This window comes from Urocitellus parryii, chromosome 10 (assembly GCF_045843805.1).
Source record: "Urocitellus parryii isolate mUroPar1 chromosome 10, mUroPar1.hap1, whole genome shotgun sequence".
In the NCBI taxonomy this organism is placed as follows: domain Eukaryota; kingdom Metazoa; phylum Chordata; class Mammalia; order Rodentia; family Sciuridae; genus Urocitellus; species Urocitellus parryii.
In genome coordinates, this window is record NC_135540.1 from 677,541 (window position 1) to 695,933 (window position 18,393).

The following is an 18,393-nucleotide window of genomic DNA, read 5'->3' on the forward strand; positions in this document are numbered from 1 at the left end:
GTCTCATCACAGTGCAGGGGGGTGTAGATCTGGTGGGGTGTGCACCTGAGCCTGCTGTCTCACATGAGAGCATTGGTATCTCATCACAGTGCAGTGGGTGTAGATCTGGTGGGGTGTGCACCTGAGCCTGCTTTCTCACGTGAGAGCGTTGGTGTCTCATCACAGTGCAGTGGGTGTAGATCTGGTGGGGTGTACACCTGAGCCTGCTTTCTCACATGAGAGCGTTGGTGTCTCATCACAGTGCAGTGGGTGTAGATCTGGTGGGGTGTGCACCTGAGCCTGCTGTCTCACGTGAGAGTGTCACTAAGGCTTTGGTGTCTCGTCATGGCATCGTGGGCTATGGACCTGGGTGGGGTGGAGTGCTCTTAGCATGGCCTTTGAGATTTTCAGGGGCAGAAGCATTGTCTGGCTTGGTGTGGGGGTGATGACATTACTGTGTCAAAGCTCATTGAACTGTCCGCTAGAGGTGTGATTGTGTGGACTAACTTCTCTCCTGTAAAAGCTGGTTAATTTTAAAACCCTAGATATAAAAGTACTGACTGAGAAAATTGACTTCCAAATTGTGTTTTTTTTTTTTTTTTTTTTTGAGAGAATTTTAATATTTATTTTTTGGATTTTTGGCAGACACAACATCTTTGTTTGTATGTGGTGCTGAGGATCGAACCCGGGCCGCACACAGGCCAGGCGAGTGCGCTACCACTTGAGCCACATCCCCAGCCCCCAAATTGTGTTTTATCTTGTTGAATAGTAAATATACTACCACCTAAATAGGGTTGAGAAGAGAGGGTGAGGAGCTAGAGCTCTGGGTGTGAGGAGGTGGGGCCAGCAGAGGGAAGGAGAAGTGGCTGCTGACTGTGCCTGCACCTTCTCTGGGTGTGTTCTCTGTCACGTCCTTACTCTCTGCTCCAGGAGTTGTGCTGGAGGTCCTAAAGCCCATGGTCCTTCTCTAGGTGGAATCTTTCCTGTGTCCTTGCTCTCTGTGCCCAGGTGCTGTGCTGGAGTCCTAAAAAACAACGATCTGAGCAGCTTTAGCCCCAGGCTGATCAGACCCAGGAGCATTTGTGCACAGCATGGACTGTAGGTAGTGTGTCTGTCCTGCTGTTCTGCTGTGATGAAGAAGAATGCTGAGAAGAGGGCACCGTGCGCCAACCCCAGTGTGGCAGGCATCTGCAAGCCCTCTGTCCCTCCTGGTGAACCCTGCATTCCCTCCTTTCCCTGTGATTTGTTAGGTGTTTACATGTCCATGACTTGCAGACCCATTGTCTAGCCTTGGACTTTTTGCCACGATGCTCTTGGTTACCTGAGCGTGTACTGGGCCTCTTCCTGCCTGTTTCATAGAAATAGGTTCATCCTCTCGTGCCCGGGCCCTCTGAGCTGATATAGCCATCATGGCAGAACCTGACCCTGTGCTTCCTATGTGCCTCATCTACTTCTCCCAGTTACTCCTCCTCCTGCACTCATGCAGGACCACGTTGTCTTTCTTCCATGTTCCTTAACCAGCCTTGGGGTCACCACTTTACGGTGCAGTCACTACTCTCAAATCCATCTATTCACTGACATGGTCTTTGCAAATAACGTGTGCAGTGGTCATTTCTGTGCTTCAAACAAACAAAAATGTACCAACACCCAAGAGGTGAAGGCTGTATGTCTTAAGTGACCTTCAAACCCGCAAGAGGTCTCTGGCTCTCCTCACCTTGTGCTGTGGGGTGCAGGCTCCTGGCTCCTCCTGTGGACCTCCTCACCTTGTGCTGTGGGGTGCAGGGTCCTGGCTCCTCCTGTGGACCTCCTCACCTTGTGCTGTGGGGTGCAGGCTCCTCCTGTGGACCTCCCCACCTTGTGCTGTGGGCTGCAGGCTCCTGGCTCCTGAGGACCTCCCACTTTGTGCCTCGCCGTGTGGCTTCTTCCTATGTGGGTTTCTTCTTTCTGTGAATCCTACTCTGTCCTCCACATGTGCATGAACCTGGTAGGTGTTCCCAAGGTGTGGCCCCCCTGCCTCCCGCTGGGGCCTGTGTCCCCACTCTGCCCCTGTGCTGTAAGGCCGCCTGACTCCTCGTGGGCCTGTGTCTTGTTCTCCTTTCTGGAGCTCAGCAGCTGGTGGCTCCGTCCTCCTTTCTCTGTGTGGGACAGCTCGTGTATGTTGCTCCTTCTCTTTCTCCTGCCTCTTTTCTCAGACACTGCTCTGTGTGTTTATTAAACGTCTTACAGTCTCCTTTCATGTCTGAATTTCCAAGATCCTTGAATTATTCTTTTCTATGAATCCTGTCTTCCTTTTTATTCAGCACTTATATTGCTGTATGCAAAAACGTTATGACTCTCCTGACACCGCCTGGTTGGCCACCTGTGTCTAGTCCACCTTTTGCCATCCTGCCCTTGGTTCACGTCCGGCCTTCTCCTGCCCTGGTCCACGCCTGGGCTCCTTCCGCTTCTGGGCCACGTCCAGGCTCTTCCAGCTCCTTGTCCACGTCTTGGCTCGTCCCTCCTGTGTCCACTTCTGGTCTCCTCCCACCCGTGGTCCACATCCTGGCTCTTCCCGCTCTTGTAACTTGCGTGTGGCTTCTTCCTATGTGGGTCTCTCCTTTCTGTGAATCCTACTCTGTCCCCCACATGTGCATGAACCTGGCAGGTGTTCCCAAGGTATGGCCCCATCAACCTGTTGCCAGGTTGATGTCTTGCCAGAGCCTATGATCATGGAAGCACCTATTTTACTAATCAGCATGAAAGCAGGTTCCTCTCCCTGTCTCCACATCCTGGCTCTCCCACTCCTGGCCCACGTCCTGGCTCCTCCAGCTCCTAGTCCACATCCGGGCTCGTCCCTCCTGTGGTCCACTTCTGGGCTCCTCCTGCTCCTGATCCACATCCTGGCTCCTCCCGCTCCTGGTCCACGGCCTGGCTCTCCTGGTCCATGGCCTGGCTCCTCCCTCTCCTGGTCCACGACTGGGCTCCTCCTGCTCCTAGTCCACATCCTGGCTCGTCTCTCCTGTGGTCCACTTCTGGGCTCCTCCCGCCCGTGATCCACATCCTGGCCCCTCCCGCTCCTGGTCCACAGCCTGGCTCTCCTGGTCCACGGCCTGGCTCTCCTGGTCCATGGCCTGGCTCCTCCCTCTCCTGGTCCACGACTGGGCTCCTCCTGCTCCTAGTCCACATCCTGGCTCGTCTCTCCTGTGGTCCACTTCTGGGCTCCTCCCGCCCGTGATCCACATCCTGGCTCCTCCTGCTCCTGGTCCACATCCTGGCTCCTCCCGCTTCTGGTCCACGGCTTGGCTCTCCTGGTCCACATCCTGGCTCCTCCCGCTCCTGGTCCACAGCCTGGCTCTCCTGGTCCACGGCCTGGCTCCTCCCTCTCCTGGTCCACGACTGGGCTCCTCCCGCTCCTAGTCCACATCCTGGCTCCTCCCGCTCCTGGTCCACGGCTTGGCTCTCCTGGTCCACATCCTGGCTCCTCCCGCTCCTGGTCCACAGCCTGGCTCTCCTGGTCCACGGCCTGGCTCTCCTGGTCCACGGCCTGGCTCTCCTGGTCCACGGCCTGGCTCTCCTGGTCCACGGCCTGGCTCCTTCCTCTCCTGGTCCACAACTGGGCTCCTCCCGCTCCTAGTCCACATCCTGGCTCCTCCCGCTCCTGGTCCACAGCCTGGCTCTCCTGGTCCACGGCCTGGCTCTCCTGGTCCACGGCTTGGCTCTCCTGGTCCACGGCCTGGCTCTCCTGGTCCACGGCCTGGCTCCTCCCTCTCCTGGTCCACGACTGGGCTCCTCCAGCTCCTAGTCCACATCCGGGCTCATGCTGTTCGTGGTCCACGTCTGGGCACATGTTGCCATTAGCTCTTCCTGGATCCTCAGGGCGGTGGCCCAAGTGATCTCAAAAAACGAATGCACCTACTATGGCCTGGACAGAAGGCAGAGCCAAGGATGGACTCTGGCTCTGGGTTGTGCAGGTTCTTGATGGTGTAGAGTCCCACAGGCCACTCCAGCAGGGCATCCCAGGGGCCCTCTCCCACGGGTGCCCAGCCTCACACTGAGGGTGTCCTGACTCCAGGTCGACGGGGACAAAGCAGTGTTTTGTTTTAATTTGAGATTTTCTGTGGCTGAAAGGTATATTTGGAGCAGTTTCATTTTCTGGGTGGAGCTATGGGTGCAGTGGGTCTCTGCCTGCTCTCTGTGGGCTGCTGTGTTTCCTGGAGGTGAGCCCCGTCTGCAGCTCTCTGGGCTGGTTACCCTGAGCGCCTCATCTCATTCTTTTCTCTTTTTGGTGGGGGAGGGGAGGATTTTGCCCTTGATTGTTTGCTTTTTGGGGTTTTTTTGGTAGTTTTTGCCTCCGACTGATTTAATTTCAGTTCCTTGCTTTCTGTTAGGATCAAAGCAGAATACCTCTGTTTGAACAGCATCCTCTAAGCTTTGACATGCATGGCTTTGTCATCAAGTTCTGTATAGTTGGTAATTTCCCTCATGTTTTTCTATTTAACCAAAGCGTCAGTTTGTTTACTTCTAATTTATACTGTAGACAATAGTCTGCTGCTTAGTGTTGCCTGCAAGGTGCCTGTCACTGGAGGTGTGCTCATGATAGTATTCACCCCAGGACTCTCCTAGGCCTGTGTCCAGTTCCTTCCCCTATGACGGCTGCTCTGAGATCCCCAAGGGGTGGCAGGTCAGCTTTGAGGTGTTGGTTCAGCAAGACAGAAGAGGCCGCTCTCCAGAACATACTCAGTGACCACTCAGCTTCCTGGCAGACCGGGAGGGCAGCGGCCAGCACACATACACCAGCTGTAGGAGCAAGGGTGCCGAGGGGCTGTGGGCCAGAGCCCTCCCTGGGACCAGGCGTTCCCCGGGCCTGGCATTCCCTGGTAGGTTTCCCACAGAGTGTAACTGGTAGGCGTGGATCAATCTGGAGGGGTCCCCTGGGGTCAGGCTGTGACTGAGAGGGGTGCTCATGGTGTGGGGTCAGCAGAGAGGGTTTTGGAGGTGGCCACCAGGAGACCACTGGACAAGGTGGGTGTGTGGGCCACCACTGCAAGGATCAGGAGGTGCTGATGGCAACGTGTGTGAAGCCTCTGGGTTCCAGGATCCTGCTCAGACACCTGGTGGGCATAGTGTCTTCATGGGCACCTCTTTGTGTTCTTCATTATTCACCCCACTACCTAGTGTCTCAGTAAAATAGCACTTTCGTTGGTGGGGGGATTCTTAGTGTTGGGTTATGGAGGCTGAAGTGAGTTTTGTTTTGATTGCTGTTGCCAGTTGGTGTCTTGCCAGAGCCTATGATCATGGAAGCACCTATTTTACTAATCAGCATGAAAGCAGTTCCTCTCCCTGTCCCCACCAGCAGTGTCCCTGGGGTTCCTGCTGTTCGAGGGGGACCAGTGCATGCGCACCAGCAGCCTCTGGGCAGGGACCTGTGCCCGCAGCTTGGTGGTGGCCGGCCTCAGGACTCAGTCGCAGTCATACTCTGCTCTGGTGTGTTTCAGTGAGGTATGAAGTGGAGCCACACGGGACCCTCGGGCCCTTCAGCCGTGCCTCATGGTGACTGACGTCAGACACCTGCCAGGCCACTCAGGGGACTCAGGGCCCAGCGTCTGTGCTGAGGTGGAATCATGGACATCCTCTGCTAGGCATAAAACCAAAATTCTAGACTGTAGGGAAACCAGAGAGTGAGATAAATCCAGTACCCAGTGTCAGTCAGTCCAACCCTGTGGCAGTCTCTGGCCTGCTGTTGTAGGCTTGCCTTTTGTTTTTTCTTTCTTTCTTTTCTTTTTTTTTTTTTTTTAGAGAGAAAGAGAATTTTAATTTTTTTTTTTTTTTTGGTTTTCGGTGGACACAACATCTTTGTTTGTATGTGGTGCTGAGGATCGAACCCCGGGCCGCACGCCTGCCAGGCGAGTGCGCTACCGCTTGAGCCCCATCCCCAGCCCCTTGCCTTTTCTTTTAAAAATAGCGTTAATGAAATACAACGGCATATACCGTGCAGTTTAGTGGGGGAGCCGCCGGCCTGTGCTCACTTGTGGGGTGGGATCTGGATGCTGTCTTCCGCGGCTGGTTCCTGACACTAGCACGGGGTTTCAGAGCCTGTCCAGGCAACAGGGTGTCCGCTCTGCACTGGGGCGTGACCTTCCTCAGTGTGCACACCAGGCTGTCACATGTGCCCATCCACGCACCTGTGATGCACGTTGGGGCTGCTTCCACAGTGAATGACGTCGGCTCTTCTCTGCATGGTCTCCCCAGTGTTTGTTCAAAGAGTAAACATGGGATCGCATTTGCATTCCTGGAATAAACTCTGCTTGTCGTCATTTGCCCACTAGTGTGCCACTCTTGCACATCGGTGGACTGCGCTGGGGTTTTAGCCTTGTGCCTCTGCAATCACGTGTCCCTTGGTCTGAGGTTTGTGACTTCTGCTCTTACGTCGTGTCGGCTTCCTGAGAAGATTCAGCTTCCTCTAAGGCTGGTCTCCCCCGTGGTCTGCAGCAGCTCCACACTGGTCAGCCGTTCAGAGCACCGGGTGAAGGGTCCTGAGCTTCGGAACTGGATGTCATTTTCAGTGGGAGAGCCAGGTCTGCCTCCTTCCCAGTCTCTCCGGCCCCCTGGTTGTGTCTTGGATGAACGTTGTCGTTGATGTTTACAAGGAGCGGGCTGTCCTAGTAGACTTTCAGAGTCACCTGTGAGACTGAGTGGTCTTCTTTCATAGTCACTGTGCTAATGTGCCCGTGGTCACCTGTCTTCTATTGAATCCATTGGTGTGTATATTTCTCTCTTTTTTCCTTAGACAGGTGTGCAAAGACTTTCGTCTCTTAGTCTTTGTAAACTTCTGTTTTGGATTCATTCTCTGCTGTTCTCGGCTCACGATTCCAGCCCTGCTCGCCTCTTCCCCACATGGATGATTGTTCTCCTTTTTTTTTTTTTTTTTTGCTCCAGTCATTTCAGTTGAATTCTTGGAAACGCTTAGTCCTTTGCAGAGTATTTGCTCGGCTTGCTTTTTTCCCTTTCCTTTCTAGAGATCCTGTTAGGTGGGTATGGATACTTTTATATTTTATCCAAACCTCTTTTCTCTTAAAACATGGGTTTTCTCTGTGTCTCTTTCCTTTTTTAGGACTTTGTAGGAAAACGCCTAAGCTTGACTTTATGCCCCCCGTGTTCTTCCCTGGTAGGTTCTGGTGAGCCTGACCGTGGACCTCTGGGCTTGTGATGGCCTGCCCATGCCTTGGTTTGGTAGGTTGCTGCGTCTCCTCATGCAGTGCTCCCTGTGCCCTGCGGTTGCGATGCTCCTGTTACTCTCTGTGTCCCAGTGCCCGGCCCCGCGGTTCCAGGCAGAGGGCTGCGGGAGCGGAGATGGTGAGCTGGAGAGGTCCCAGCTGCCAGTGGCCCTCTGTGGTGGAGGACATGGGCCTCACAGTCACTGTGCTCATGCCACCCCACTCTGCCGTGGCTGCTTTCCTGAGGCAGTGACAGATGGCCCTGGGGTGGCAGCCGAGGCTCTCTGTCATGTCGCCTAGTGCCAGGTGGGATGGAGCCTGTCGTGGCCAGAAAGCTCTGCCCAGGCCTGGCCGGTGGTGCCCTCCCTGTCCCACAAGTGCGTCTGGTTCTCCAGGTCCCGTTCTGTTTCTCAGGGGAGGACTTCTCTGTGTGTCCTCAGGGCAGGGTGGCAGGGAAGGAGCAGTGGCACCTTCTGGTCTGCTGTCCTGGGCAGGATCAGGAGCCATGCACCTTAGCCTTCTGGGCTCATCAATGACCCTCACCAAGCCGCGTGCCTCTGGGCAGTCCCTGTTCCACATATCTCAGCACTTCCGGACGGGTGTGTTCAGAGAGGGTCGTGCAAGGAGTCTTCTTCAGGAATGTGAACTGACTGCCATGCTGAAGGCGTGAAGGCAGGACCCGAGCCATTAGCAACTTGGTCTGCACAAAGGCTCAGGGATCCTTGAGGTCACTTCAGAGGTGGAAGCTGCAGTGTGGCGTGTGGCCTTTGATGCAGCAGGGCTGTGCTGGACCCTGCTCTCTGGGTAGGAAGTGGCCACTGTGAGGAGCCTGGACCCAGGGCCAGGCAGTGGCAGGGGTGTGTGCCCTGATCTCGGCTCCCCCACTCGGATGCCCTTCTTCATTCCTGGGTGTTTGGCATCCCCTGGGTGTTGATCAGTGACACTGCACCATTCTGTGTTACCCTCATGTCTGTGAAAGTGAACTGATGACTGCTACCAATTTCAAAGCCACAGAAAGTGCTCTCCGAGGCCCTGAAACTCTGTGGTTTGTCCCCTTCCTCCCTGCCACCTGCCACCCTCGTGGGTGACATCTCCTGCCACCTTGGACTTGCTGCTCCCACACTGTGCCATGTGGACACCAGCTCAGCATTTCTGAACGTCTGTTCCTTGCTCTCTGGAAGCTTCTTCCACCCATCCATCTTCGTGCAGGTGTGACCTTCTCAGCAAGGCATCCTCGGTGGCCTCCTGGAGACCACTGTGGCCACATGGCAGCACTGCATGCCCCTTCCTCACCCGGCCCTTCTGTGGACACTCACACAGCCTTCCAGCACACACCACGGCCTACCGTACCTCCTGGGACACGTGGACAGCCTGTCCTGGTGTCCCCTAGGATGTCTGTCATGGTGCCACCTGGGACATGTGGCAGCCTGTCCCTGTGTCCCCTCGGATGCCTGTCACTGTGCCCCTGGGACATACTACATCCTGTCATGGTGTCCCCAGGAGGCACCACATCCTGTCGTGGTGTTACTCAGGGCACACTGCAGCCTGTCACAGTCCCCTAGGGCATGCTATGGCCTCTCATGGTGTCACCTAGGGTATGCTGCAGCCTGTCACCGTGATCCTTAGGGCATGCTGCAGCCTATGCGGTTCCCCTAGGATGACTGTCATATGTCACCCAGGATGCTGGTGACAGTATACACTACCCTATCACGGTGTCCCTGGGGACATGCTACAGCATATTGTCCTGTCATCTTTAGTTCTCCACAGCATGTCGCAGTGACAAGACCTGCGGCCTTCTCTGGCTGTCCTGGCTCAGCCCCGGGACCTGAGCATGCATGGCTCAGCAAGAGTGTGGGGAGTGCTAAAATGGGGTTGTCAGGTGGGGGAGCAGAACCCTGAGGTACTCCGTCCAGAAGGTGAGCATTTGAAAGCCCAGTAAGCCAGGAGCATGCGCTCAGGAATAAGGTAGAAATTTATCTTAGTTGACTAAGACTTTTCAATTAATTTTCTGCCAAGTTTACAATTTATGTAAAACTTACTTCTTGAAAAATATGATTCTGTGTATAAAAGACAATAAGGAGTCTGTCTGTACATATGTATGTTTAATAAACAGCAGCTTAGTATTGACAGGATAACTCCTGAGATCTCACTTAATTCTGTTTTTTGGGAAATGTTTTCTTCATAAAACTATTCGTTGAACATTGAAAGCCTGGGGCAGGTAGTAATTCATGTCATATCAATGTTTTTAAAAACTCGCAATAATATTTTTCATATTTTAGAATGTTTTTCTAATCCTTTTTATGAGTTTTAATTCCATGTTTGATTTTCATGTTCAGCTGGCAAAGTAGGAATCTTCTTGAGCCACTTGTGCTTTTATTCCAGCATTTCTTTTCTTTCTTGTAGGTTTGCTCTGAGGCCACATTAATGAGACACATGGAGTCACCTTTGACAACATCACCTGGGAGAGACTGATGTCTTTGTCCTTAAAAAGCCATGTGGACAACAAATAGCGGAGGAGCCGAGTGCCAATGCTGCGCCTTTTAGTATCATCGATATGTTTGTTAAAGCGTCAAGACAGAGGGTTTGTGCATGAAGAAAACAGTTTGTTCATTAGTGTTATTTTTAGCAGCTTTTAAAAATTCTCATCTTACTGTGTACCCCGCTCCTACAGCATCTAAGACGTAAAAGTCTCCACCTTGTCTAAGTAGCTTTCCTTCTGTCCCCGGGAACTTCATCGGCTGACCCGGTTCCTGCACACCCAGGTCTTCAGAGGCTCTGCACCAGGGAGACATGGACTTGGGGGCTCAGGCTGCACTGCGGGGCTGCAGTGGGCTTCAGTGGACGGTTCGAGACGTCGCCCGTCGCCCTCAGAGCCCTCACCTGCGTGTGTGGGTCCTGGCGTCGGTGCGGACCGTGGCCTGAGCATGGCCTGGGTGAAGTTCCTGCGGAAGCCTGGGGGCAGCCTTGGGAGAGCCTACCAGCCGGGCAGCACACTATCACTGGCACCCACCAAGGGCCTGCTGAACGAGCCTGGGCAGAACAGCTGCTTCCTCAACAGCGCTGTCCAGGTGAGCTGTGAGGCGTCTCCCCCAAGAGCAGAGGCGCTGTGGGACGGGTGGCTGGTTGGTGGCACTGTCAGTGGGGACACAGTGGGCATTTGGCTTTTATGGTCAAGGGAAATGGTTTTCCACCAGGATGGGGCGTGACTGTGATGTTATGAAGCACTCTTACCTACAGTGTTCAGTTCATTAAATGTCACCTTGCTGCCTTTCAGAAGAAATCCAGGGACGCCCCCGTAGAGAGGATCCAACGCAGCAGCTGTGTGGCTGCGAGGGTAATGGCGCTTTCTCAGTGGTCACACCCGCTCCCCCTCTGCCGCGCCGTTCTGCCTGCTCTGGGCCTTGACTTGAGCACCCCTGCACCGGGGACGTTGAAGGTTGATCCTTTGGCTTCAGTTCTTGCAGAAGCTCTTTTAATTACAAATTGTACTTCCTACTTTCTTGCCTCAGATAAGTGGCCTTTCCTAGATGTACCCTGGTTCATATTCAGAAAAGTTCCAGACTTTTCTATCTTCCTGAGAACTAAAAGGAGCACTGCTTTAATAAGCAGATTGGGACTGTCAGGCATGGAGACACCTGTGTCATCGAGGCCCTCCACATGGGACAGATGTCACAGATTGTCAGGTGCACGGACATCTGACTGATACTTCCTGTCTTGGAGGCCTTCCAGCTGAGAACAGACGTCATGGACTCTGTCAGGTGTGCAGAAATCTGACTGACGGCTGACTTCTCAGTGGCCCTCCACCTGAGAGCTCACCTCGAGACAGAAGATCAGTGGAGTTAAGAGAGCGCTGGTCCTCATTGACTTTAAGACCCAAGGAGTCACTGTTCTGTCCTGGCATGAAGATTCCTCTGCTTCAAGTATTATGAGGAAAGAAGAAAATGTCTGGTGAAGGGAGCTGGGTATGAGGAAGTGTCCCGGGAAGGTCTGCTGCCGAGAGGGTCTGCACATCAGACCTTCTCCTGCGCTTTGATCTTAGCTTCTCCCTCAGTTTCTGTGTTTCTCCTTAGTTCCTCCAAAACTACATAGTTAGGAAACAAAGGCAGGTAACAAGAGCAAATTCTCAGGATGAGTTCATGGGAGAGAAACTCAAGGGTTTCCCATTCTGAGTTGGAAGACCCAGTCACAGGAAGGTGGCTGCTTAGGAACTCTCCTGTCTCCTCAGTGTTTCCTGTCCCCTGTGGAGGACCCAGTCACAGGAAGGTGGCTGCTTAGGGACTCTCCTGTCTCCTCAGTGTTTCCTGTCCCCTGTGGAGGACCCAGTCACACGGAGGTGGCTGCTTAGGAACTCTCCTACCTCCTCAGTGTTTCCTGTCCCCTGTGGAGGACCCAGTCACAGGAACGTGGCTGCTTAGGAACTCTCCTACCTCCTCAGTGTTTCCTGTCCCCTGTGGAGGACCCAGTCACATGGAGGTGGCTGCTTAGGAACTCTCCTACCTCCTCAGTGTTTCCTGTCCCCTGTGGAGGACCCAGTCACAGGGAGGTGGCTGCTTAGGAACTCTCCTGTCTCCTCAGTGTTTCCTGTCCCCTGTGGAGGACCCAGTCACAGGGAGGTGGCTGCTTAGGAACTCTCCTGTCTCCTCAGTGTTTCCTGTCCCCTGTGGAGGACCCAGTCACAGGGAGGTGGCTGCTTAGGAACTCTCCTGTCTCCTCAGTGTTTCCTGTCCCCTGTGGAGGACCCAGTCACACGGAGGTGGCTGCTTAGGAACTCTCCTGTCTCCTCAGTGTTTCCTGTCCCCTGTGGAGGACCCAGTCACAGGAACGTGGCTGCTTAGGAACTCTCCTACCTCCTCAGTGTTTCCTGTCCCCTGTGGAGGACCCAGTCACAGGGAGGTGGCTGCTTAGGAACTCTCCTGTCTCCTCAGTGTTTCCTGTCCCCTGTGGAGGACCCAGTCACATGGAGGTGGCTGCTTAGGAACTCTCCTGTCTCCTCAGTGTTTCCTGTCCCCTGTGGAGGACCCAGTCACAGGGAGGTGGCTGCTTAGGAACTCTCCTGTCTCCTCAGTGTTTCCTGTCCCCTGTGGAGGACCCAGTCACACGGAGGTGGCTGTCTAGGAACTCATCTGTCTCCTCGGTGTTTCCTGTCCCTGTGGAGGACCCAGTCACACGGAGGTGGCTGCTTAGGAACTCTCCTACCTCCTCAGTGTTCCTGTCCCCTGTGGAGGACCCAGTCACTCGGAGGTGGCTGCTTAGGAACTCTCCTACCTCCTCAGTGTTTCCTGTCCCCTGTGGAGGACCCAGTCACAGGGAGGTGGCTGCTTAGGAACTCTCCTGTCTCCTCAGTGTTTCCTGTCCCCTGTGGAGGACCCAGTCACACGGAGGTGGCTGCTTAGGAACTCTCCTGTCTCCTCAGTGTTTCCTGTCCCCTGTGGAGGACCCAGTCACAGGGAGGTGTCTGCTTAGGAACTCTCCTGTCTCCTCAGTGTTTCCTGTCCCCTGTGGAGGACCCAGTCACACGGAGGTGTCTGCTTAGGAACTCTCCTACCTCCTCAGTGTTTCCTGTCCCCTGTGGAGGACCCAGTCACAGGGAGGTGGCTGCTTAGGAACTCTCCTACCTCCTCAGTGTTTCCTGTCCCCTGTGGAGGACCCAGTCACAGGAACGTGGCTGCTTAGGAACTCTCCTACCTCCTCAGTGTTTCCTGTCCCCTGTGGAGGACCCAGTCACAGGGAGGTGGCTGCTTAGGAACTCTCCTACCTCCTCAGTGTTTCCTGTCCCCTGTGGAGGACCCAGTCACACGGAGGTGGCTGTCTAGGAACTCATCTGTCTCCTCGGTGTTTCCTGTCCCTGTGGAGGACCCAGTCACACGGAGGTGTCTGCTTAGGAACTCTCCTGTCTCCTCAGTGTTTCCTGTCCCCTGTGGAGGACCCAGTCACACGGAGGTGTCTGCTTAGGAACTCTCCTGTCTCCTCAGTGTTTCCTGTCCCCTGTGGAGGACCCAGTCACAGGAACGTGGCTGCTTAGGAACTCTCCTGTCTCCTCAGTGTTTCCTGTCCCCTGTGGAGGACCCAGTCACACGGAGGTGGCTGCTTAGGAACTCTCCTGTCTCCTCAGTGTTTCCTGTCCCCTGTGGAGGACCCAGTCACACGGAGGTGGCTGCTTAGGAACTCTCCTGTCTCCTCAGTGTTTCCTGTCCCCTGTGGAGGACCCAGTCACACGGAGGTGGCTGCTTAGGAACTCTCCTACCTCCTCAGTGTTTCCTGTCCCCTGTGGAGGACCCAGTCACACGGAGGTGGCTGCTTAGGAACTCTCCTGTCTCCTCAGTGTTTCCTGTCCCCTGTGGAGGACCCAGTCACAGGGAGGTGGCTGCTTAGGAACTCTCCTACCTCCTCAGTGTTTCCTGTCCCCTGTGGAGGACCCAGTCACAGGAAGGTGGCTGCTTAGGGACTCTCCTGTCTCCTCAGTGTTTCCTGTCCCCTGTGGAGGACCCAGTCACACGGAGGTGGCTGTCTAGGAACTCTCCTGTCTCCTCAGTGTTTCCTGTCCCCTGTGGAGGACCCAGTCACATGGAGGTGGCTGCTTAGGAACTCTCCTACCTCCTCAGTGTTTCCTGTCCCCTGTGGAGGACCCAGTCACACGGAGGTGGCTGCTTAGGAACTCTCCTGTCTCCTCAGTGTTTCCTGTCCCCTGTGGAGGACCCAGTCACATGGAGGTGGCTGCTTAGGAACTCTCCTGTCTCCTCAGTGTTTCCTGTCCCCTGTGGAGGACCCAGTCACAGGGAGGTGTCTGCTTAGGAACTCTCCTGTCTCCTCAGTGTTTCCTGTCCCCTGTGGAGGACCCAGTCACACGGAGGTGTCTGCTTAGGAACTCTCCTGTCTCCTCAGTGTTTCCTGTCCCCTGTGGAGGACCCAGTCACAGGGAGGTGGCTGCTTAGGAACTCTCCTGTCTCCTCAGTGTTTCCTGTCCCCTGTGGAGGACCCAGTCACAGGAACGTGGCTGCTTAGGAACTCTCCTACCTCCTCAGTGTTTCCTGTCCCCTGTGGAGGACCCAGTCACATGGAGGTGGCTGCTTAGGAACTCTCCTACCTCCTCAGTGTTTCCTGTCCCCTGTGGAGGACCCAGTCACACGGAGGTGGCTGTCTAGGAACTCATCTGTCTCCTCGGTGTTTCCTGTCCCTGTGGAGGACCCAGTCACACGGAGGTGTCTGCTTAGGAACTCTCCTGTCTCCTCAGTGTTTCCTGTCCCCTGTGGAGGACCCAGTCACACGGAGGTGTCTGCTTAGGAACTCTCCTGTCTCCTCAGTGTTTCCTGTCCCCTGTGGAGGACCCAGTCACAGGAACGTGGCTGCTTAGGAACTCTCCTACCTCCTCAGTGTTTCCTGTCCCCTGTGGAGGACCCAGTCACACGGAGGTGGCTGCTTAGGAACTCTCCTGTCTCCTCAGTGTTTCCTGTCCCCTGTGGAGGACCCAGTCACACGGAAGTGGCTGCTTAGGAACTCTCCTGTCTCCTCAGTGTTTCCTGTCCCCTGTGGAGGACCCAGTCACACGGAGGTGGCTGCTTAGGAACTCTCCTGTCTCCTCAGTGTTTCCTGTCCCCTGTGGAGGACCCAGTCACTCGGAGGTGGCTGCTTAGGAACTCTCCTACCTCCTCAGTGTTCCTGTCCCCTGTGGAGGACCCAGTCACAGGGAGGTGTCTGCTTAGGAACTCTCCTGTCTCCTCAGTGTTTCCTGTCCCCTGTGGAGGACCCAGTCACACGGAGGTGGCTGCTTAGGAACTCTCCTGTCTCCTCAGTGTTTCCTGTCCCCTGTGGAGGACCCAGTCACACGGAGGTGTCTGCTTAGGAACTCTCCTGTCTCCTCAGTGTTTCCTGTCCCCTGTGGAGGACCCAGTCACACGGAGGTGGCTGCTTAGGAACTCTCCTGTCTCCTCAGTGTTTCCTGTCCCCTGTGGAGGACCCAGTCACAGGGAGGTGGCTGCTTAGGAACTCTCCTACCTCCTCAGTGTTTCCTGTCCCCTGTGGAGGACCCAGTCACAGGGAGGTGGCTGCTTAGGAACTCTCCTGTCTCCTCAGTGTTTCCTGTCCCCTGTGGAGGACCCAGTCACACGGAGGTGTCTGCTTAGGAACTCTCCTACCTCCTCAGTGTTTCCTGTCCCCTGTGGAGGACCCAGTCACAGGGAGGTGTCTGCTTAGGAACTCTCCTGTCTCCTCAGTGTTTCCTGTCCCCTGTGGAGGACCCAGTCACAGGGAGGTGGCTGCTTAGGAACTCTCCTACCTCCTCAGTGTTTCCTGTCCCCTGTGGAGGACCCAGTCACACGGAGGTGGCTGTCTAGGAACTCATCTGTCTCCTCGGTGTTTCCTGTCCCCTGTGGAGGACCCAGTCACAGGGAGGTGGCTGCTTAGGAACTCTCCTGTCTCCTCAGTGTTTCCTGTCCCCTGTGGAGGACCCAGTCACACGGAGGTGGCTGCTTAGGAACTCTCCTGTCTCCTCAGTGTTTCCTGTCCCCTGTGGAGGACCCAGTCACAGGGAGGTGGCTGCTTAGGAACTCTCCTACCTCCTCAGTGTTTCCTGTCCCCTGTGGAGGACCCAGTCACATGGAGGTGGCTGTCTAGGAACTCATCTGTCTCCTCGGTGTTTCCTGTCCCCTGTGGAGGACCCAGTCACAGGGAGGTGGCTGCTTAGGAACTCTCCTGTCTCCTCAGTGTTTCCTGTCCCCTGTGGAGGACCCAGTCACACGGAGGTGGCTGCTTAGGAACTCTCCTGTCTCCTCAGTGTTTCCTGTCCCCTGTGGAGGACCCAGTCACACGGAGGTGGCTGTCTAGGAACTCTCCTACCTCCTCAGTGTTTCCTGTCCCCTGTGGAGGACCCAGTCACACGGAGGTGGCTGCTTAGGAACTCTCCTACCTCCTCAGTGTTTCCTGTCCCCTGTGGAGGACCCAGTCACATGGAGGTGGCTGTCTAGGAACTCATCTGTCTCCTCGGTGTTTCCTGTCCCCTGTGGAGGACCCAGTCACATGGAGGTGTCTGCTTAGGAACTCTCCTACCTCCTCAGTGTTTCCTGTCCCCTGTGGAGGACCCAGTCACACGGAGGTGGCTGCTTAGGAACTCTCCTACCTCCTCAGTGTTTCCTGTCCCCTGTGGAGGACCCAGTCACACGGAGGTGGCTGTCTAGGAACTCATCTGTCTCCTCGGTGTTTCCTGTCCCCTGTGGAGGACCCAGTCACACGGAGGTGGCTGCTTAGGAACTCTCCTACCTCCTCAGTGTTTCCTGTCCCCTGTGGAGGACCCAGTCACAGGAACGTGGCTGCTTAGGAACTCTCCTACCTCCTCAGTGTTTCCTGTCCCCTGTGGAGGACCCAGTCACAGGGAGGTGGCTGCTTAGGAACTCTCCTACCTCCTCGGTGTTTCCTGTCCCCTGTGGAGGACCCAGTCACAGGGAGGTTCTGGGTCCTACCTCGTCAGGTGTCCTGGCCCCTCTGCAGCAATCCCGTCTCACGTTTTTGGGTTGCTGAAGTTGCCCCACAACCCACTGATGGTTTCCCTCTCTCCTGACTTTGTGTTTCTCTTTCATTGGTGTCTTCTGGTTCATTCATCTTTTCCTTCCTGACGTCTCATCTGCTGTCAGTCCCATTAATTTCATTTCTGTCTTTGATGCTGCAGGTCTCACTGTGGAAGTGTCCTAACATTCTTCTCCTGTCTCTGGGTCCGTGTTCAGTCTTACCTTTTGCCTGTTAAGCACATGAAATGAGGTGTGACTCTTGTTTTCTTGTGCTTTTCTGTCAATAGTGCAGATACTGGATGAGTTGCAGTGACCCATTTTCCTAGCTGCCCTCTGGGTGGTTTCTCTCCTTGGCAGTCTGGTGATTTTTCATTGCAGGTGGGACAAGTTTTGCCTGTTGAGTTGTGGTGTTTTCACTTCCTCACACTATCTGAACCTTGCATCTGTTTGGAAGCAGGTTGGCCACTTTCCTGCCAGTGGTGATTTGGCAGGACCCTGTCCTGCTTATCTGGGCTCAGTTTCTCTTGAGACTCTTTCTTCTTCAGCTGATGTTCTCTGAGTCTTGCAGTTTTCGGGGGCCCCTGGGAGCAGCACGTCCCTGGTCCACAGAGTTCTGTGCCTTGCTCCTGGAGTCCTTTCAGCTCTTCCCAGCTCTGCCTGTCTCCCAGCCACCTGCCAGCTCCCAGGGCTTCCCGAGGCTTCCCGAGGCTTCCCGAGGCTTCTCCTGGCTGCAGAGCCTGGTTTGCAAACCACCTCGCTGACAAAACAGTACTTCAGATGGACTTTCTGTCGTTTTAGAAAATCAGCATTCATGTTAGTATGCAGTTTGGGAAATGTTTTTAAATACTACTAAGAAATAAATTGTGGCATACATTTTGCAAGAAAATACTAAAAGCAGACATTATTAAAGAGGATGGGTTTCAGCTGGGCACAGTGGCATATGCCTGTGATCCAAGCGACTCGGGAGCCTGAGCAAGAGGATCACAAGTTCAAGGCCAGCCTCAGCTGGTAAGCAAGACCCTGTCTCAAAATATAAAAAGGAAAAGCACTAGGGGTGTGGCTCCATGGTTGGGCACCCCGGGTTCAATCCCTGGTAAGGAAGGGGTGGTCTTGATATGTCAGAAAGTAAATTTATATGCCATTTCTCAGTGTTAGTCTTTAAATTATTGTAAGGAGGAATTTGACAAAAGGTTTGTGTTTCTTCATTAAGTGTGTGTATCTATATTGACGTTTTAGGAATAAGCAATATGTATGTTAAATGCATTAATTTTTTTAGTCTCCATGTTAAATTGCTGTGTGAAGGTAATGAAAAACAAAAGTTCATATTGCTAAAAAGTAGTCCACCAACTAGTTTAGACTTCAAATTTTTTAATAGTATAATATAATCATTTAAAAAAGAAATAGGATAAAGATTAACTACTTAGAATAATTATTTTTGATAGAGACTAGCAAAACAGGCTTCACACATTCTGTACATTATTATGTTGAATAATGTACAGAAAAGTTTTGTTTAAAAAAATTTAAAATGCTTTTTCTGTAACTTAAAATTCTCCTACTGCATCCAATGGGCAGCACTTGCCAGGTGTGTACCTCTGCCAGGAGGTGCACCAGCTGGGTAGACTCGGCTGCCTGAGCAGCCAGTGCGTGAGCTGAAGCCAGCTGTCTGCTTCTGCCTCTGCAGGCCAGAGAGCCCACCTTAGCACTGGCAGCCAGTCAAGGCAGGG

The 18,393-nt window shown here is 54.1% G+C and overlaps 1 protein-coding gene across 2 annotated transcripts in view; it reads left to right on the forward strand.

Moving 5' to 3' along the window:
• Positions 1-18,393, forward strand: part of Usp53 (ubiquitin specific peptidase 53) — a 59,862-nt gene that overhangs the window by 7,420 nt on the left and 34,049 nt on the right. The window contains exon 2 of one of the 2 annotated variants that reach the window (XM_026380539.2): positions 9,576-10,240. In XM_026380539.2, coding sequence (XP_026236324.2) covers positions 10,097-10,240 — 144 coding nt within the window. In that variant the 5' untranslated portion in view covers positions 9,576-10,096. Of the gene's footprint in view, positions 1-9,575; positions 10,241-17,613; positions 17,678-18,393 lie in introns of those variants that run through there. The other variant, XM_026380540.2, reaches the window with a different exon arrangement.